The 17,004-nt window shown below is 34.1% G+C and overlaps 2 protein-coding genes across 3 annotated transcripts in view; one reads left to right on the plus strand and one right to left on the minus strand.

Moving 5' to 3' along the window:
• LOC125678378 (E3 SUMO-protein ligase RanBP2-like) overlaps positions 1-7,095 on the plus strand; it is a 57,495-nt gene extending 50,400 nt beyond the window's left edge. Inside the window, exons 33-37 of the mRNA XM_048916807.2 lie at positions 1-66; positions 2,257-2,408; positions 3,765-3,892; positions 4,012-4,141; positions 6,606-7,095. The exon at positions 1-66 is cut by the window's left edge and continues 91 nt beyond it. Coding sequence (XP_048772764.2) covers positions 1-66; positions 2,257-2,408; positions 3,765-3,892; positions 4,012-4,141; positions 6,606-6,707 — 578 coding nt within the window. The 3' untranslated portion in view covers positions 6,708-7,095. The remainder of the gene's footprint in view (positions 67-2,256; positions 2,409-3,764; positions 3,893-4,011; positions 4,142-6,605) is intronic.
• Positions 7,096-11,293: 4,198 nt separating this feature from the next.
• On the minus strand, positions 11,294-16,768 carry LOC125678379 (39S ribosomal protein L39, mitochondrial-like). Of its 2 annotated transcripts, XM_048916808.2 has the most exons (9): positions 16,683-16,768; positions 14,968-15,204; positions 14,264-14,403; positions 14,066-14,168; positions 13,723-13,787; positions 13,257-13,517; positions 12,603-12,677; positions 11,570-11,617; positions 11,294-11,367 (listed from the first exon to the last, which is right to left on the minus strand). In XM_048916808.2, the coding sequence occupies exons 1-9, from the start codon at positions 16,744-16,746 to the stop codon at positions 11,332-11,334; spliced, it is 1,029 nt and encodes a 342-aa protein (XP_048772765.2). In that variant the 5' UTR covers positions 16,747-16,768; the 3' UTR covers positions 11,294-11,331. The 2 variants fall into 2 exon arrangements, with proteins under 2 accessions (XP_048772765.2, XP_048772766.2); XM_048916809.2 differs by lacking the exons at positions 11,294-11,367; positions 11,570-11,617 and adding an exon at positions 11,823-12,502 and having other exon boundaries at positions 16,683-16,767.
• Positions 16,769-17,004: the final 236 nt, after the last annotated feature.

The following is a 17,004-nucleotide window of genomic DNA, read 5'->3' on the forward strand; positions in this document are numbered from 1 at the left end:
CGTCTCAAGTCCTGCCACAGAGTCAACAGAGCCCCCCTCCAGTCTTGACACAGAATCCACAGTCTGGTACGCTCCTTTTATACCTCTCCTCATGGTATGGTGTAGGCCATTGGTTGCCCTTTACATCACTCTGTCCATCATTCTTTTAGAGTTTTAAAGTTTTTATTCGGGGGGGGGGGGGGGGGGGGGGGGGGGGTCATGTAGCTACTGATTCTTTGCATACAAAATTTCAATGACTTCAGTATTTGATATTTGATAGCCCCCAAATACAGACTTATATTTATGCCTATGTATAAAATATTGTGGGGCATTTTGTTCTTGTGTCTGTTTAAAACTTTGACCTTTAAAACTCATAACTTCTAAATGGTGATCGATGGGACTCTCATATTTCATTGTCCATTCCTTGTCACAAGGCCTTTTTTTCTGGTATCAAAGTTTTTGACCTTGGGAGTCTGACCTACTTTTAAGAAAAGGTAACCACCTCTCCTTAAGTACTTGTATTCTACTTTCATGTTTTGTATATTGATTCCTTTAATATGAAAAGACCTTTCTTTTTTCTTTTTTTTTTTTACCTTTCTTTATACCATGATATTTGACCTTGTGACCTTTACTTTAAAATATAAACAAAATAACATTAAGCTCCAACTTTTATGTTAGAATTTAATACTATGATATTCTATGAAGAAAATGAAACAAAAAAACTATATTAAATATGCATGGTTTCCTGTGATGGAGCACCACATTGAAGAGACTCATGTGGAACCCTGGATAGACTTCAACTAAACTTCATTGCATTGAACACTGATACAAACTTGTACATGTGTAAAGAATGAAAAAGCTCTACCATTCTTTCGCTGAGGGTTGATATTTTTATACACTAGCGTTAAATATCAGGTCAACAGATATCACAACAATAGATACCACAACAACAGATATCACAACAATAGATATCACAACAACAGATATCACAACAATAGATATCACAACAACACAACAATAAATATCACAACAGATATCACAACAATAGATATCACAACAATAGATATCACAACAATAGATATCACAACAGATATCACAACAGATATCACAACAATAGATATCACAACAGCAGATATCACAACAATAGATATCACAGCAATAGATACCACAACAACAGATATCACAACAATAGATATCACAACAACAGATATCACAACAATATATATCACAACACAACAATAGATATCACAACAATAGATATCACAACACAACAATAGATATCACAACAACAGATATCACAACAATAGATATCACAACAACAGATATCACAACAATAGATATCACAACAACACAACAATAGATATCACAACAATAGATATCACAACAACACAACAATAAATATCACAACAATAGATATCACAACAATAGATATCACAACAATAGATATCACAACAATAGATATCACAACAATAGATATCACAACAATAGATATCACAACAATAGATATCACAACACAACAATAGATATCACAACAACAGATATCACAACAATAGATATCACAACAACAGATATCACAACAATAGATATCACAACAACACAACAATAGATATCACAACAATAGATATCACAACAATAGATATCACAACAACACAACAATAAATATCACAACAATAGATATCACAACAATAGATACCACAACAATAGATATCACAACAACAGATATCACAACAATATATATCACAACAACAGATATCACAACAATAGATATCACAACAACAGATATCACAACAATAGATATCACAACAACAGATATCACAACAATATATATCACAACAACAGATATCACAACAATAGATATCACAACAATAGATATCACAACAACACATCAATAGATATCACAACAATATATATCACAACAACAGATATCACAACAATAGATAACACAACAATAGATATCACAGCAATAGATATCACAACAATAGATATCACAACATATATCACAACAATAGATATCACAACATATATCACAACAATAGATATCACAACAGATATCACAACAATAGATATCACAACAACAGATATCACAACAATAGATATCACAACAATAGATATCACAGCAGGAAATTTCAGAGTATACATATAATTATATGTATTTCAATACAAGCAACATCAGGTTTACAGGGTTAGGCTGTGCATGTATTCTAAATAAAGAATACTAGTTTTCTAGTTCTTTGAATTGTTGGGAACATTCTGGAATAACTTCAAAATTTATTCCAGACACAGCATCACAAGCAAGACCAGAAAAGAAAGATTCCGAAGAAGAAGAGGAGGAGGAGGAAGAAGAAAATGATGATGAGTATGATGATGTTGAAGAAATCTTGCTAGAGAAAAGAGTGACATTTCATGTTCTGGAGAACCAAAACTGGAAGGTGAGAAATGTTGTTTATCATGTTTACTGCCCTTCCCAGCAAGGTTAAATATATACACATATACATTGCTTGTAGTCATCTGTCCTCAACAATATTGAGCGATTTGGACCACCATTTTAAGTGTTTACTGTTGCAGGAGATGGTGATTAATGTAGAGGAAAATGAGATACAGGCTGCGGAGAGGAAATGTGCAGCTGTATTTGCTACAAAGTTCAATCTGACAACTTGTATACGTGCATGTGAAGTCTCCTGCTTTGAATATGAGTCTCACCCTTTTCAACCCCATCTCACACTTGCGTGCATGGGTAATGAATTCTCATGCTTTCCTAGATTTTCATGAGAAAAACACCAAACAAAAACCCAACTGTCACTGTGCATCTTTAAAATCATCACATTTTTGATGAACTGATCTGCTTAAACATGCATAATTATCATTGTCAATATCATCCTTTTTCATAATTACCAAAGTACATTAAACAATTCATGGCATATTTTATGAATACTTGTCTCTTTATTCAAAGCAACAATGCTGTTTTTCACCATCATGCTTCTTGTAGTGAGTTACTGTATAAAAGGCGTGTAAATCAAGGAAATGCAAAAGAATTCATCATTAAACCTTTATACTAGCTTAGTTTACAAAATAAAATACCAATTATTAAAGATGTCATGAAATCAAAATGATTGATGTTATGAACTCGAAATGATTGATGGAATGAACTGTCTATTTAAAAAAAAGATCAAATAATTAAACAAAATAAGATAGTTCTTATTTTCAAACGATCGGATATTGATCAATAAGCTAAAATTGTGTGATCATGAATTCAAATTGATTAGTAAACATTATCAAAGTACTTAGTTGGACAAAATTGACAAAAGTCCGATGTGTAATTTTTGCTTGAAATGAAATGGGATTTCAATTAGCTTTTCTGCAAAGAAAATGTCTGAATATGTTTTGTAAAATTCTTGTCTTTTTATAACTAATGCTAGCTTTAAAGTCAACATTTTAATAAATGATTTCATTCTTGTTTTACATGTACATGTTTGAAGAGAAGCGTTTTTTTTGTTCAAAACAAACAATATATAGACGAGTGTTGTATGGGAAAGTTGTCAAAATCTGGGTTGTTGCACCGCCGATAAAAATCTCGCCCTTAATGGAGCAAGATTCTTTGCAGTTATCACATGTTTGGTGAGAGCTGGTTAACTCGAGTATAGTGGACATTTTTACAAAACTTATCAAAGGTTATGTAGCACTATTATACAAATGTAATTGTTTTGTTTCAGAACCGGGGCACTGGTGTTTTCCGGGTTATCTATAATAATGATGTCAGGTCTACAGACATAATTGTTTTGTTTCAGAACTGTGGGACGGGTGTTTTGAGAGTTATTTATGATGATGATGTCAATGCAAACAAAGTGACCTTCACCACAGACAAAAAGGAAGATCTTTGTAACCATCTCATTGCCATGGAGTCCAACATCATCCTGTAAATAAACATTACTGTTCCAATAATGTAACCAATTAAATTGTAATGATAGTACATTCATTCTGTACTCGTTGAATATCAAATAAATGACGTACTAAGATTGAGTTCTTCTCTTACAGTGAGAAGGGTCACCGTTTCTGTGAGTGGCACCCTATCGATTTTGCCACTGATGAACCTGTTAGACAGGGTTTCCGTGCAACGTTCAGCTCGGTGGCTGCTGCAGAGGAATTTCTTACGAGTTTTCAACAGGTCGGTATCTATCTTAGAAGAAGTTTTAAGTGTCATTTACTATTTTACATTCTAGAAATCATATCTGATTTTAAATTAAACGTTTTCTTATTTATGTAGGAGCATTTTACAAAGATTTATTCACATCACTACACATGCTTGTAGATTGGCAATCTTTCATACTTTACACTGGATAGGAACATGATGTGCACATAGCTTTCTTTTTTATTATACGTTTTGATACTGTAAAATTCACTGAAGTGTGATCCGACTTTCCGGATCACCACACTGTGGTGATCTGAATCCATATCCTGTCTCTGGAATTGATGACATCACAATGCATCAACGCATGTTTTTTGTGGAAAATGATTGACTGTGTCACAAACAAAACTGCATACGCAAAAAATAATTTCCTTGAAGGTTTGTGTTTTAATAATTTGGAATAAATTTATTATCTTATAAACGTAAATATATATACATGTACATTTACGTTTATTTTATATTAAAGGATGAATTTATCATTACTACAGTAACTTGATACAAAGAGTTGGATCACGTCTCATTGGCAGGTGTGGATCATCCGATCAAATTAAATGCAAGCATCTTATTTCATCGAATGATCCACACCTGTCAGTTCTTCGGATCAAGGTACAGTAATGATAAAACACGTAGCTGGTGACGTAAATCCGTATTCTGCACCTACAGATACGATAAATGTATATCAAAGGATACAGTCTTCAAAGTTGCAATTTAAAATCCTTAGTAAGGTACATACAGTTATGAAAATGGGGAAGTACAAAGTTCAGCTACAGTGTGAATTATTCTTTAACTTTTATAACATCTTTCTAAAATAGAGATATGCCAATATTAACACTCATCTAAAAAACAAATATTAAAACAGTGTCTGGAGATTGAACAAGTCGTTCAGACACTTGTCATTTTCATCACAAACTGAACTGAACCAGCACCTTGTTCAGAATTATAACTAGCCATTTCTAAATAACTGAACTGGACCTGCACCTTGTTCAGAATTATAACTAGCCATTTCTAAATAACTTTCCATGTTTACCGAATACTTATTAAGGAATGTCGATGAGAGTAGATGTTGTGATGCCTCCCACGATACTTGTTAAGGAATGTCGATGAGAATAGATGTTGTGATGCCTCCCATGATACTTATTAAGGAATGTCAAATGTCGATGAGAATAGATGTTGTGATGTCTCCCACGATACTTATTAAGGAATGTCGATGAGAATAGATGTTGTGATGCCTCCCATGATACTTATTAAGGAATGTCGATCAGAATAGATGTTGTGATGCCTCCCACGATACTTATTATACCCCCCGCAAACGAAGTTTGGGGGGTATACTGGAATCACTTCGTCCGTTTGTCCGTAGACGCAATTTGTCCGAAGTTTATTTCTAATACCGCTGGACATATTTCATTCAAACTTTATGCACATCTTTTATATATTATGTAGTTGTGCATCTTCTATTTTCATTGAAATATTTTAACAGTTATAGAAGTTACGCACATTTTCTTTTCATTTTGGGGGTTGCACACTTTGTCCAGAGTTTAATTCTAATACCGTTGAACAGATTTGATTCAAACTTTATTCTCATCTTGTATATATAATGTAGTTGTGCATCTTCTATTTTCATTGAAATATTTTAACAGTTATGGAAGTTACGGACATTTTCTGGTTTGGTTGTACTTGTAGTAATAGACACAATTTGTCCAGAGTTTATTTCTAATACTGTTTTACGCTCATAAGTTCTGCATTCACATTGATTGCCCTATAGATAATGTGAAAATATCCAATGTGCTTGCATTAAATATTTCCCATCATCTTATATGCCCCGCGGGGGATATTAGTCTAGTTCTAGTTAAGGAATGTCAAATGTCGATCAGAATAGATGTTATGATGCCTCCCACGATACTTATTAAGGAATGTTCACCAGAATAGATGTTGCGATGCCTCCCAAACAGTGGGAAATCTACAATTTTACATAAAAAATTTGTAATAATATCAGTCGTTTTCAGTGTGAACGTTCAGCTGTATTATATACAGTGTATTTGTATACACAACAATATCCAATACACAGCAATATCCAATACACAACAATATCCAATACACAACAATATCCAATATACAGCAATATCCAATACACAGCAATATCCAATACACAGCAATATCCAATACACAGCAATATCCAACACACAACAATATCCAATACACAGCAATATCCAAAACACAACAATATCCAACACACAATAATATCCAATACACAGCAATATCCAATACACAACAATATCCAATACACAATATCCAATACACAGCAATATCCAATACACAACAATATACAATATCCAATACACAGCAATATCCAACATTTTTTTCTGTAAGTCCACTAGAAACATCATCTATAACAAAACTACTGTGACTGATCTTCTTGAAATAATATTGTTTATGTATTTTTCAGGGGAGAACTCTAGCTCGCGACTCCGAGATATCGGAGAGAGATATGATGCCACGAGAATTGTTGGTGCCCGAGGTTCATGGACAGGGGGCAAACGATGACTGAACCTGGGGAATCCTTAGGTTCGGAAGGACTCTACATTTCCTGTTCATTTAGAGTTTTTGTTACATTGAAAATGTCCGATATTTCCATTAGTCACACACATGTATTTTACACAACAGTAAAATCAAGTGTTGTGCGTACAAATTACTGTGAATTATTGTCTCCATTTCCAGAGAATTTAATTGACAGCAAAATAGAAGTGTTGGTGTACTAGAGTTTGATTTTACTGACAATTTTAAGTAATGTACATGTTAAATTGCACGACTTGTTCCGATCTCTTACTTCTATCCAAACTTCTTTCTTTGGACTTCATTCTCCTGTCATCTTTGATATGCATCATGTTTGTAATATTGTATACTTGTAAATGTTGAAATAAATTGATAAACCTGAATTTAAATCTACTCTAGTTTGTACAGGAATGGAGTATCGACTGTCCTACAATGCAGTCAATCAGAGTACCAAGTAAAAAAAACTCGTTACCACATAATTTTTTTTTTCTATTGATGTTTTTCGCCACACTCAACAATGTTTCAGTTATCTGGTGGCGCCCAGTTTTTATTGGTGGAAGAGAGAACCCAGATACAATGCACCTGGGAAGAGACCACTGACCTTCCGAAAGTAAACTGGGAAACTTTCTCACTTACCGGCGCGAGCGGGATTTGAACCTGCGCCGACAGAGGTGAGAGGCCGTGTGATTTTGAGCGTGATGCTCTAACCACTCGGCCACGGAATGAAACACTTATCCTACAATGCAGTCAATTAGAGTACCAAGTCTAAAAAAACTCACAACCATAGGATGCAACTTATGATAGAAGGCAGTCACTTGGGTTACAGGTCATACAAGATTGCTACCCATAGCCATATGTTTCCTGCCGCTGCAAAAAAAGTTGAAGCACAAAAGTCCCTTAACTCCTGTAAAAGTGGTAAAATCTAAATTGTGGTGGAATATGATCAACTACGTATGGTGACAAACAATATTGCAGAATTTGAACAAAATCCATAGCGGTCCAAGGAGTTACATCGACAAAATGTTCCTAAAGTGTAGCATACATACAAATTCAACAAAGTCCCATAACTCGGATTACTCCTGTAAAAATTGTCGAATCAAAATGGCGCTGTAATGATGGTAACTAACAATCCTACAAAATATGAACAAAATCCATTGAGCGGTTTCTGAGGAGTTGCGTCCACGAAGTGAAGTGGGATGGAAACCGGTATTTGTATGTCCCTTTCCGTGTTGCTGCGGGGGATAAAAACATTCAACCACAGAAAGGCACAGCAGCTGTGAAAAACGCAGTTACCACTTATAATCCTGAATTGCTGATGTGTAAGAGGATCGAATTACTCAAAACTGTCCCTCACAACCCTGAAAGTTTTTTTTAGGAACCCAGATCGTTACATGGGGCAGCAGTCCATCAGCTGTCTTGATGATCTGTTAATGGTTCAAACTAGCTGAAAGACCAGAGAATTGCAAATGTACAGGTTCTGAACATGCGAGATGACATCAATCATGTATGTGTAAGTAAGGGTAAATGAATGAACACAAATTCAATGTTCAAACAACGTGGCATGTCAATTTCACAAACACTTAAGATTTATCAACTGTGCACTATAGTTTACATCAAAATTTATGATTGTCAACCCTTGTGTTGTTAGTTAGGTAATCTAAACAAGCTGATATACAAAGTATAGTTATATTATATCCTCCCCTCACAATTCATTGTGCGAGGGGATATAGTAACAGGACTGTGTGGGTATGTGTAACACTGAACTTGTTGACACTACTTTTCGCTCGTTTGATTTCATACTTCACCTGTAGGTTTGTTATACTTGTTAATTTTGAGGTCTCTACAGGACTTCATAGAAAAAGCTTGTAGATGCTTGACAGGCCACATTTGTTTGCTCAATTGAGTTCATACTTTACATGTATGTGTATCTTTGTGATCAAGAGAGGAAGAACCATATTGAATTTGGGGACAATAGGTCAAGGTTACAGTGGGACTTCACAGAAAATTTAGTTTGTAGACATACATTGTGAAGGGATATGCCATGCCTTGCAAAGCTCTTGTTACAAAATTAACTTTTAAACCTATTTCAGAAATCGTACAAGAACTCTTCATAGCAAGGTAAAGTTTTAACTTTCAGAGAAAATAAAAAATACAGAAATGTGGAATTGCTTAACAACGCAAACACACACAATATTAGTTCACATTGTCTCAAGTTTTTATATAAAATGCAAGGTGCTATATCATTTATATAAAAACTCGAGAAACTATGTAAACCAATATGTGTGTATTTGCATTGTTAAGCAATTCCACAAAATGTTTAGTATTGTTTTTAGTAACATCAGCCACATTTTCATGTATAATAGTTCTAATGAAGACCTCCCCCATGGTCAAAACCAGTCAACTAGTTAAAACTGCATTCTCATGATGTGTTGGTGATCTGTTTTATTTCATAAAGTTTATACTTTTGGATTGATTGATTGACTGAATATTGTTTTACGTCCCTCAAGAATATTTCACTCATATGGAGACGTCACCACTGCCAGTGAAGGGCTGCAAAATCTAAGCCTATGCTCAGCGCTTATGGCCAATGAGCAGGGAGGGATCTTAATCGTGCCACACCTGCTGTGACATGTAACCTCGGTTTTTGCGGTCTCATCCGAAGGACCGCCCCATTTAGTCGCCTCTTACAACAAGCAAGGGGGTACTGAGGACCTATTCTAACCCGGATCCCCACGGGCTTATACTTTTGGATGTAGATGTAAACCCAATTGAATACTGCATGGTATCCACTCGTGAGAATCATCCGTAATTTAAACCTTAAGGTGTTAGTCTCCAGGTTTTGACTTAATTTGTATTTTCAGAGAAAATATATGACGTACGTTAAATAATATTATAATAAACAATGAAATTTGTAAGAGTAGCATTTAGTAGTTGTTTAGACTTCTGAACATTCATCTTTAAATATTTTACAAATTGTTTATACGTGACAAACTTACATCAAAGTAAGACATATGTTTCCCCTTTTTGTTAAATTTGCATGACTTGAACCTTGTCAAACATGGTTCCAAGATCAACAAGAGGCCCACAGGCCTTATCGGTCACCTGGATACTAGTGAAAAAGTATGACTACTTCCATGGGCTATGAAATCTAGAAAAAATTTCCTGTTCTGAATATCTAAGCTAAATTCTAATGTTCAGCAACAGTATAAACAAGATTTGTTCTTAAAACTTCACTGCCCTCAAAAATGCATACACTGATGAAAGGCTTTAAATAATAGGTGTACATGTATTAACATTGAAATATCAAAAGATATGACTAATTTGGACTCATCCTGAAGTCATAACCCTGGGTTATGAAATTCACCATTTTTTTGTACATCCTTTTCTGCTATCTCTAAGTATGCATTTAGATTTTATACAGTATCAGCAAACTTACACATACATACTAAACACTAAGTTTGGCCCCACCCTGGGGTCAGAACCCTAACTCTGGAGAAAATCAAATTTACAATTTTGGTAAAAGACTACCTGCTCTATCCATTTGGCACTATATACCAAGTTTGGCCCCTCCCTGGGGTCAACCTCTACCCCGGGGATCATGAAATCTACATCCTCCTTGTTCCAAATGTTTCATACTAAATTTGAAAAGAATTGGAATGATAGTTATCAAGAAGAAGTTAAAAATGTCTATTGTTCACACATTTAATAACCGACCATTTTGGCCCCACTTGGACACCAAAACCCCTACCCCTGGGATCATCAAATTGACAATTTTGGTAAAGGACTACCTGCTCTTTCTAAATATCTATTTAGTGTCAATATAGTATCAACAGCACTAAAGAAGATGTTATTTAAGTGTTTTACACATAAACACTACATGTATATAACATTATATAACAAATTTGGCCCCACCCTGGGGTCAGAACCCCTACCCCAGGGATCATGGAATTTACAATTTTGGTAGAGGCCTTCTTGCCCTCCATCACCATGCATTTAATTTTTCTTACACTTGTGCGGTTCTTGAGATGAAGATTTTTGAAAATTGATTTTTGCCCCGCCCCTAGGGCCTCAGGGATGCTTAATTTACAATTTATGTCCCCCTTGTCCCAATGATGCTTCATACCAAATTTGAAAAGAATTGGACTGGCAGTTATTAAGAATAAGTTTAAAATGTTAAATTGTTAACGCACGACGGACAACGACAGACAAAAACCAATTGCAATAAATCAAAATTTTGATTACTTTAAATACATGTACAGTCACTGTGTATATCTTAAGATTTATCTAGCACAGATGTTTAAAAAACTGCAGGTTTATAAAAAAAAAAAATCAAATGCAAACATATACAATGTACTGAAAATTCTATTTGTTTATGAAAATTAATTCAAAAGTTAGCTGGATTTGAAATTTAGACTCAAGAATATTCTCACTACATGTATATGGTCTTGAGGCCTGGAAAGGAGTTCACAGGAATTTATTTACTTCATTCACTTTTACTGGAAAGGAATTCACAGGAATTTATTTACTTCATTCACTTTTACTTGCATCACATAAAACTTGAATGTCTAAGACAAGACAGCATTGATATGAAAACAACACTTTATTAGATATATCATTGTTCACATCACTGATTTTCTGTATGGATCGTCAATACCCTGGAAGGAAAAAGAAATACAGTCGATTAATGGTCCACAATAATACACAGCGTTGGACAAACAGCTTTATAAAATTTCTCCAAAGTTACATCAGAATACCTTTGTATTGATTGATTGGGGTTTTACGCCGTTTTGACAATATTTCAGCCATTTTACGGCGGTTATATTATGATGTACACAATGTATAATTAATTCAACTCACCATTCTTTTCGCTCTCTCTCTAAGTAATTCATATGCCTTATAGTGAATCTGGAATTTAAATACAGTAAATAGTATTTTCCCCAAAAAATTAAGAAAAACCTGAAAATTTGTGCAATACTTAATTGTTTACATGTATGTACGAAGGGTAATTTTAAACAGCAGTGAATTGATTTAATAACAGGAAATATTCCCAGATATTAAATTTAGTCTATAGATTTGTTGCAAGGATCCCCCCCCCCCTCCCCAACATTCCAATATAGAACAAGAGTCATATACATGTACAACAGGTCCATAAAAACATCTATACAATTAAACTCAGTTCAATATCTGTAGACTGTACAAAATGTATATATAGTGTATGTTAAAAAGCTGAAATCCATAAAATGTCAAAGGCCAAAGGCTGTAACAATGCTCTGAAGTATAAGTGTAAGTCAATGGGAACAAAATGTAAACTTCACCTTTTACCTCACTAATATATATACAGTACAACTGCACACTCTGAAATGTCAGCTCATTAATTTTATATAAAGCATATACAAGTAGCTAAAAGACTGTAAGGAAAACTCAATTCCATACAAAGTCCAAATGTCATCATTGTGCCGGGAGTCAACTGGTACCATCACAAACTAGTCCTGCAACTTGTCAGCTCTTTATCTCACAGAAAATCAAAGTAGGGGAAATTATGATTGTGTACTAATCCAAGGGACATAACTCTATAGGAAATCAACCAGAAGGACCTGTAGCCATCAATATTGTACAACTTCACACTATAAATCAGTGTGTCCAGGCAAGCCAGAAAAAGTCTGTTGAATTAAGAATTCCATCCAATGGAGATCATTCTGCTGAAACTGTAAGCGCAGGGAGAAGTCAGAAAACAACTACTCGTGTGATGGACAGACGGAAAAGCACATATCAGCATACCCTGCCTGTGTGCTAGAACAACGGATAAATGAATAGGGAATTATCATAGATACTTGTCATTGGAAACATCTGTGTTACAAATTGACATGAATTGTATATTACAAAGGAGTACCTGTAATTCCGGAGGCAGAGCTATTCCCTGAACTCGGACGATGTCCCCATTTACAGAACACTTCATAGGAAACATCTGAAAATAATTCCATTTCACATGTAAAATGCAATTTGGTTATGGTAGTTCAATTATGACTGTACTAACATTTTTGATATCGTATAAACTGAGCTGACGATAAGTCACACCATATGTTTATTTCCTCTCTATAAACTTTGTTCCTTCTCCAATATTTCCTTATGTCATATAAAATTCTAATTTTCTTTTATAATTATTCATTAAATCACATCAAATTCACTTAATTAACAGAAATGAGTCATTTTTACTTATTTTGTACGATATAGAGTCAGTTAAGACAATTCATACTTTTTTAATGAACCATTTTGTTAAATCTTATACCATACCACAAGTCAAACATGGCTTTAACAGTAACTGAACAATTTTTTCATTAGTACTTTATCAGCAACATCATTTGGATCACCTAAACCACATGCAGTTTTCAGAAAATTATTCTAATTGAAGAGTATCTGTCATTTGGTGCACAAGCCCTTAAAGCATCTGGATATCTTTGATATGTATTACATATTAAGGCTAATCAGATGTTTGACCTGGCTCTCAACTTTATAATTTTTTTTTACTTTCACTTTTGACCCTGACCTTGACAATGTTGTACTGGGAAATGAAGAGGGAGCTGGCTACAAGAGGTCCTGATGTTAAGTCCACATAATCTCTGAATCGGTACAGAGTGACCTTAGATCCTGTTGCTGAAGACTTGGCAATGGCGGGTATCTGATCACACTTGTACTCATTGTCTTTAAACATTTCTAAAGCCAACTTTTCATCCACCTCCAGTCTCTCAAATACCGAGTCCTCTTTGGCAAGACTGGTCCCCAACATTGACAATGCTCTCATCTCATCCTGGGGTCACAAAAGTAAGTACACTGTCAATATCAACAACCCTCTCCGTGTAAAAACAGACGATCAAAGTTTCTAGCGGTGAAGTTTGTTATTAATACATTTATACTGTTATATTTCACTGAACATGTCAATTCATTTCACAAACTAAATATATATAATCTGTGACAATCATTACTTCATTTTAAAAGAGTCGGTGTTCACTTACAGGTAATGGCTGCCAAGAATTCATACTTCCTAGGTCAAGGTCACAGCAGAAGTAGCCATCTTCAACTGGCATGAAGAAACAAAAACCAGATATATAGCTGAATATTAATCAAACTTTTTTAAAAGTCCCTATGTTTAAAATATACTCATGGAACACAAAATGTTGAAAAAAATCATTCAAATATTGATATTATTTATTTGACTATCACATCCAATATCTGTACAGTGTACATGTATATTATATGTATATATATACACAGTATATATATATATATATATATATATATATAATTACAGCACAAGAAGCTATACACAAATCAAAAATTAGAAGTCATGAACCTTACCAACAGGGTTACTAGGAAATCGTATCACATTTACTCTGTGGCTGTCTTTAAATGCACGGTCAAAGATGTAGCCAATCAAAAATGAACCTGTTCTCCAGAATGCCTGTGAGGAAACACCAATGGCTTTATAACATATACTTTGTCTACGGAAAATTGGAAAGGCACATACTTAAATTTTGACCCCCTGTCTCAGCTTACCTTGTTTAGCAATTCTGGATCATTGTCTCTGAATTTAAGGAATTGCAGAGAACACTCTGACTCCAAGGGCCGATGCATGTCCCATACTTCTCCATTCACCACAGCTAGGGCTGCCAGGGCTTTGATGTTAGACTTCATGTCTACAAGAACATGGCATTCCTATTTATAGTAACATGACACTCATGTTTACATTAATATTGCATATATACCACGTATCACGATTTTACAGACCAATGGCTGTTTATTCTAATGGTATGGATGGTAGATCACTTTTATTTCCCCGGATATCTTATTTTTCGCAAGTATACAATGATGTACATGAATATATTCACGAAACGTAACTATTGAAGATCATCATTTGTTGCTCAAGTCTTCTATATATATATTTAAGACTTTATTTGCAAGAACTAAATTTTTTAAAAATTATGCGTAAATAATGTTTTTGCAAATAAAATGCGATTTGCAGTAGCTACATTATTCGATTAATTCGATTGCTCAACATAAACACAACTACATTATACAATTACTTAGAGTGAGCAATACAAACACACTTAGACAATCTCATGCACCGGTAAAAAGTGACTTATGCACCGTAACACACGACACAGTTATACAGGCTGGACAGGTCTTTGTTACATAGATTTATCAACATAAACACACTTCGACAACCTCATGCACCACTAAAACAGAAAAGGGTGACTTACGCATGGCACAGTTATATGGACTGGACAGGTCTTTGTTCATCCAAAGCGTACAACTTTCTGGTATTCCATAGTATTCTACTTTTATCTTCTCAACTCGTCGGATTAGTGACAATTGTCTTTTCTTTTCCTCAGAAAACATGTGATTCCTTGCAGCTCTAATATCAGCATTTGTTTTGGGAGCATTGGAACCCTTACTATTGTTGTCTTCATGTTTTGCAGCTCTTGTGCAAAGGTGTTCTAAACAGCATGGAAATGCAAAATTACATGACTGATAATAAAATGTACTAAATGTTTACAATAAAAACCAGTATGAAATCATGAAATAATTCAATATATCTAAATCCAGGTACTTACTTAAAATAAACTGATAAATCAATCAGTACCTCAGTATTTCTTTTCACTATAAATTTGATCAATAATCATCATTCATTTCAGTATGTGATCGATCACAAAATTTGGATTCAGAAGTTATAACACTAAATTAACATCGATTTTGAATTTCCACTCTTTAAAATTCTGCTGAAGTAATTCATTCTAAGCCTCTGAATATCTCAATATCAAATGTTTGTCATGAACATGTTTGGCTTCATTTCATAAACAAAAATTTGAAACAAATATCAATCAGCTCAACTCTAAAGCTCTCGATCTTCTGATTAATGAAAATCATATCAAAATAATGCTCAAATATCCAGGAAATATAAATTTTTGTAAAAGCTTAAGACAGGTATTGCTTGAAATCAAATGGAGGATGTTACTAGGAGGACATAACGGAGTAGTGTTTTTTCTACAGGAAGGGACATATTCAAATTAGTTTTGAAGCAAAATTGCGACATTAACTGAAATTAGTTACTTTCTAATTGTATCTAAATCAACACAGTTATCGCCAAAGCCCTCTGTTGATATTTAATGAAAAGATTTCAAATATGCAGTAAATGCAGCAGAAATTCAATAAACAGGTTGGGAACACTTCCCCTATAGTGAGATCTTCTCGCTAAAACGTGATTATCCCTCTTTAGCAAGAAAGTAAACATTACCATAAACAGATGTTTTGGTGTCTTCATTGAAAATAATGGCAATTAAATTCCGTGCAATGCTAAATAAGTGTGACACACATTCAGCATAATGCGATTTGTCTCCATAAATTTTACAACACAATCAAGAAATTTCATATCAATGTTGCGGCATAAGAGGGAAGGAGGCTGAAATCCAATGCACATCATGAGTGTTTTTGTTTTGATTAATATATTTGCAGAAGTATCAGACATTTTAGCACTTTTTCTTCTTTTCATGTGAAACCACAGGGGCCTGTCACGAAATATTTGCATTCTTTTATATATGACCCTTCACTATATATAAAATATTATTTATTTTATATATAGAGAAGGGTCATATATAAAAGAATGCAAATATTTCGTGACAGGCCCCTGTGATAAATACACTTTTACACAGTATATAATTTTTTCAACCACATTCATGTATACATGATTGTAATTATAATTGTTAATGTGTTAGAGCCTCATACAGGTCTGAGGACTTCAATTGTTCATGATTTAAAATAAAACCCTGGGAGAGGGCTAAATACTGTAAGCTGTTTCTGCTGAGCTTTCTAATCCCATCCACACACCGATTATGAACATTAAAAAAAAAGATGTATGTAGCTGCATTTGCTCAAACGGTAGTTACGTCAGCATATAAAAACTAATAAAAATACGAACTACAAAGGGACTGGCGAGAAATACTGCCCAAACTTCTGACTTTCATCAACACACAGCATGACATTTTGTTTGCTTCAATGTTGAAATAATACTTTGGTTTTTATAGGATATTTTTAATATTTCTTTATATGCCAAACGTTATAGAGACGAAGATCTTAAGTACTAATAATGTTAATATAGCTTTTATTCTATTATTTTATAGCAATTTTGAATTTTATACTTTTCTTTAAAATGATAAAGTAATGTTTTAAAGGTCTTTAAATCGCAAATTTTCATTAAAAGTTTTAACTGTAAATCACGAAATTATTCAGTACGATGTATA

This window comes from Ostrea edulis, chromosome 2 (genome assembly GCF_947568905.1).
Source record: "Ostrea edulis chromosome 2, xbOstEdul1.1, whole genome shotgun sequence".
NCBI lineage: Eukaryota > Metazoa > Mollusca > Bivalvia > Ostreida > Ostreidae > Ostrea > Ostrea edulis.

Coding starts and splice junctions, on each gene's coding strand:
- LOC125678379 (XM_048916808.2), bottom strand. CDS start 16,746: ATGTCATGCTGTGTGTTGATGAAAGTCAGAAGTTTGGGCAGTATTTCT. Junction 13,788..14,065: donor ATTTCCTAGTAACCCTGTTG/GTAAGGTTCATG, acceptor TCTTCATGCCAG/TTGAAGATGGCTACTTCTGC. Junction 11,618..12,602: donor CTCTGCCTCCGGAATTACAG/GTACTCCTTTGT, acceptor TTTAAATTCCAG/ATTCACTATAAGGCATATGA.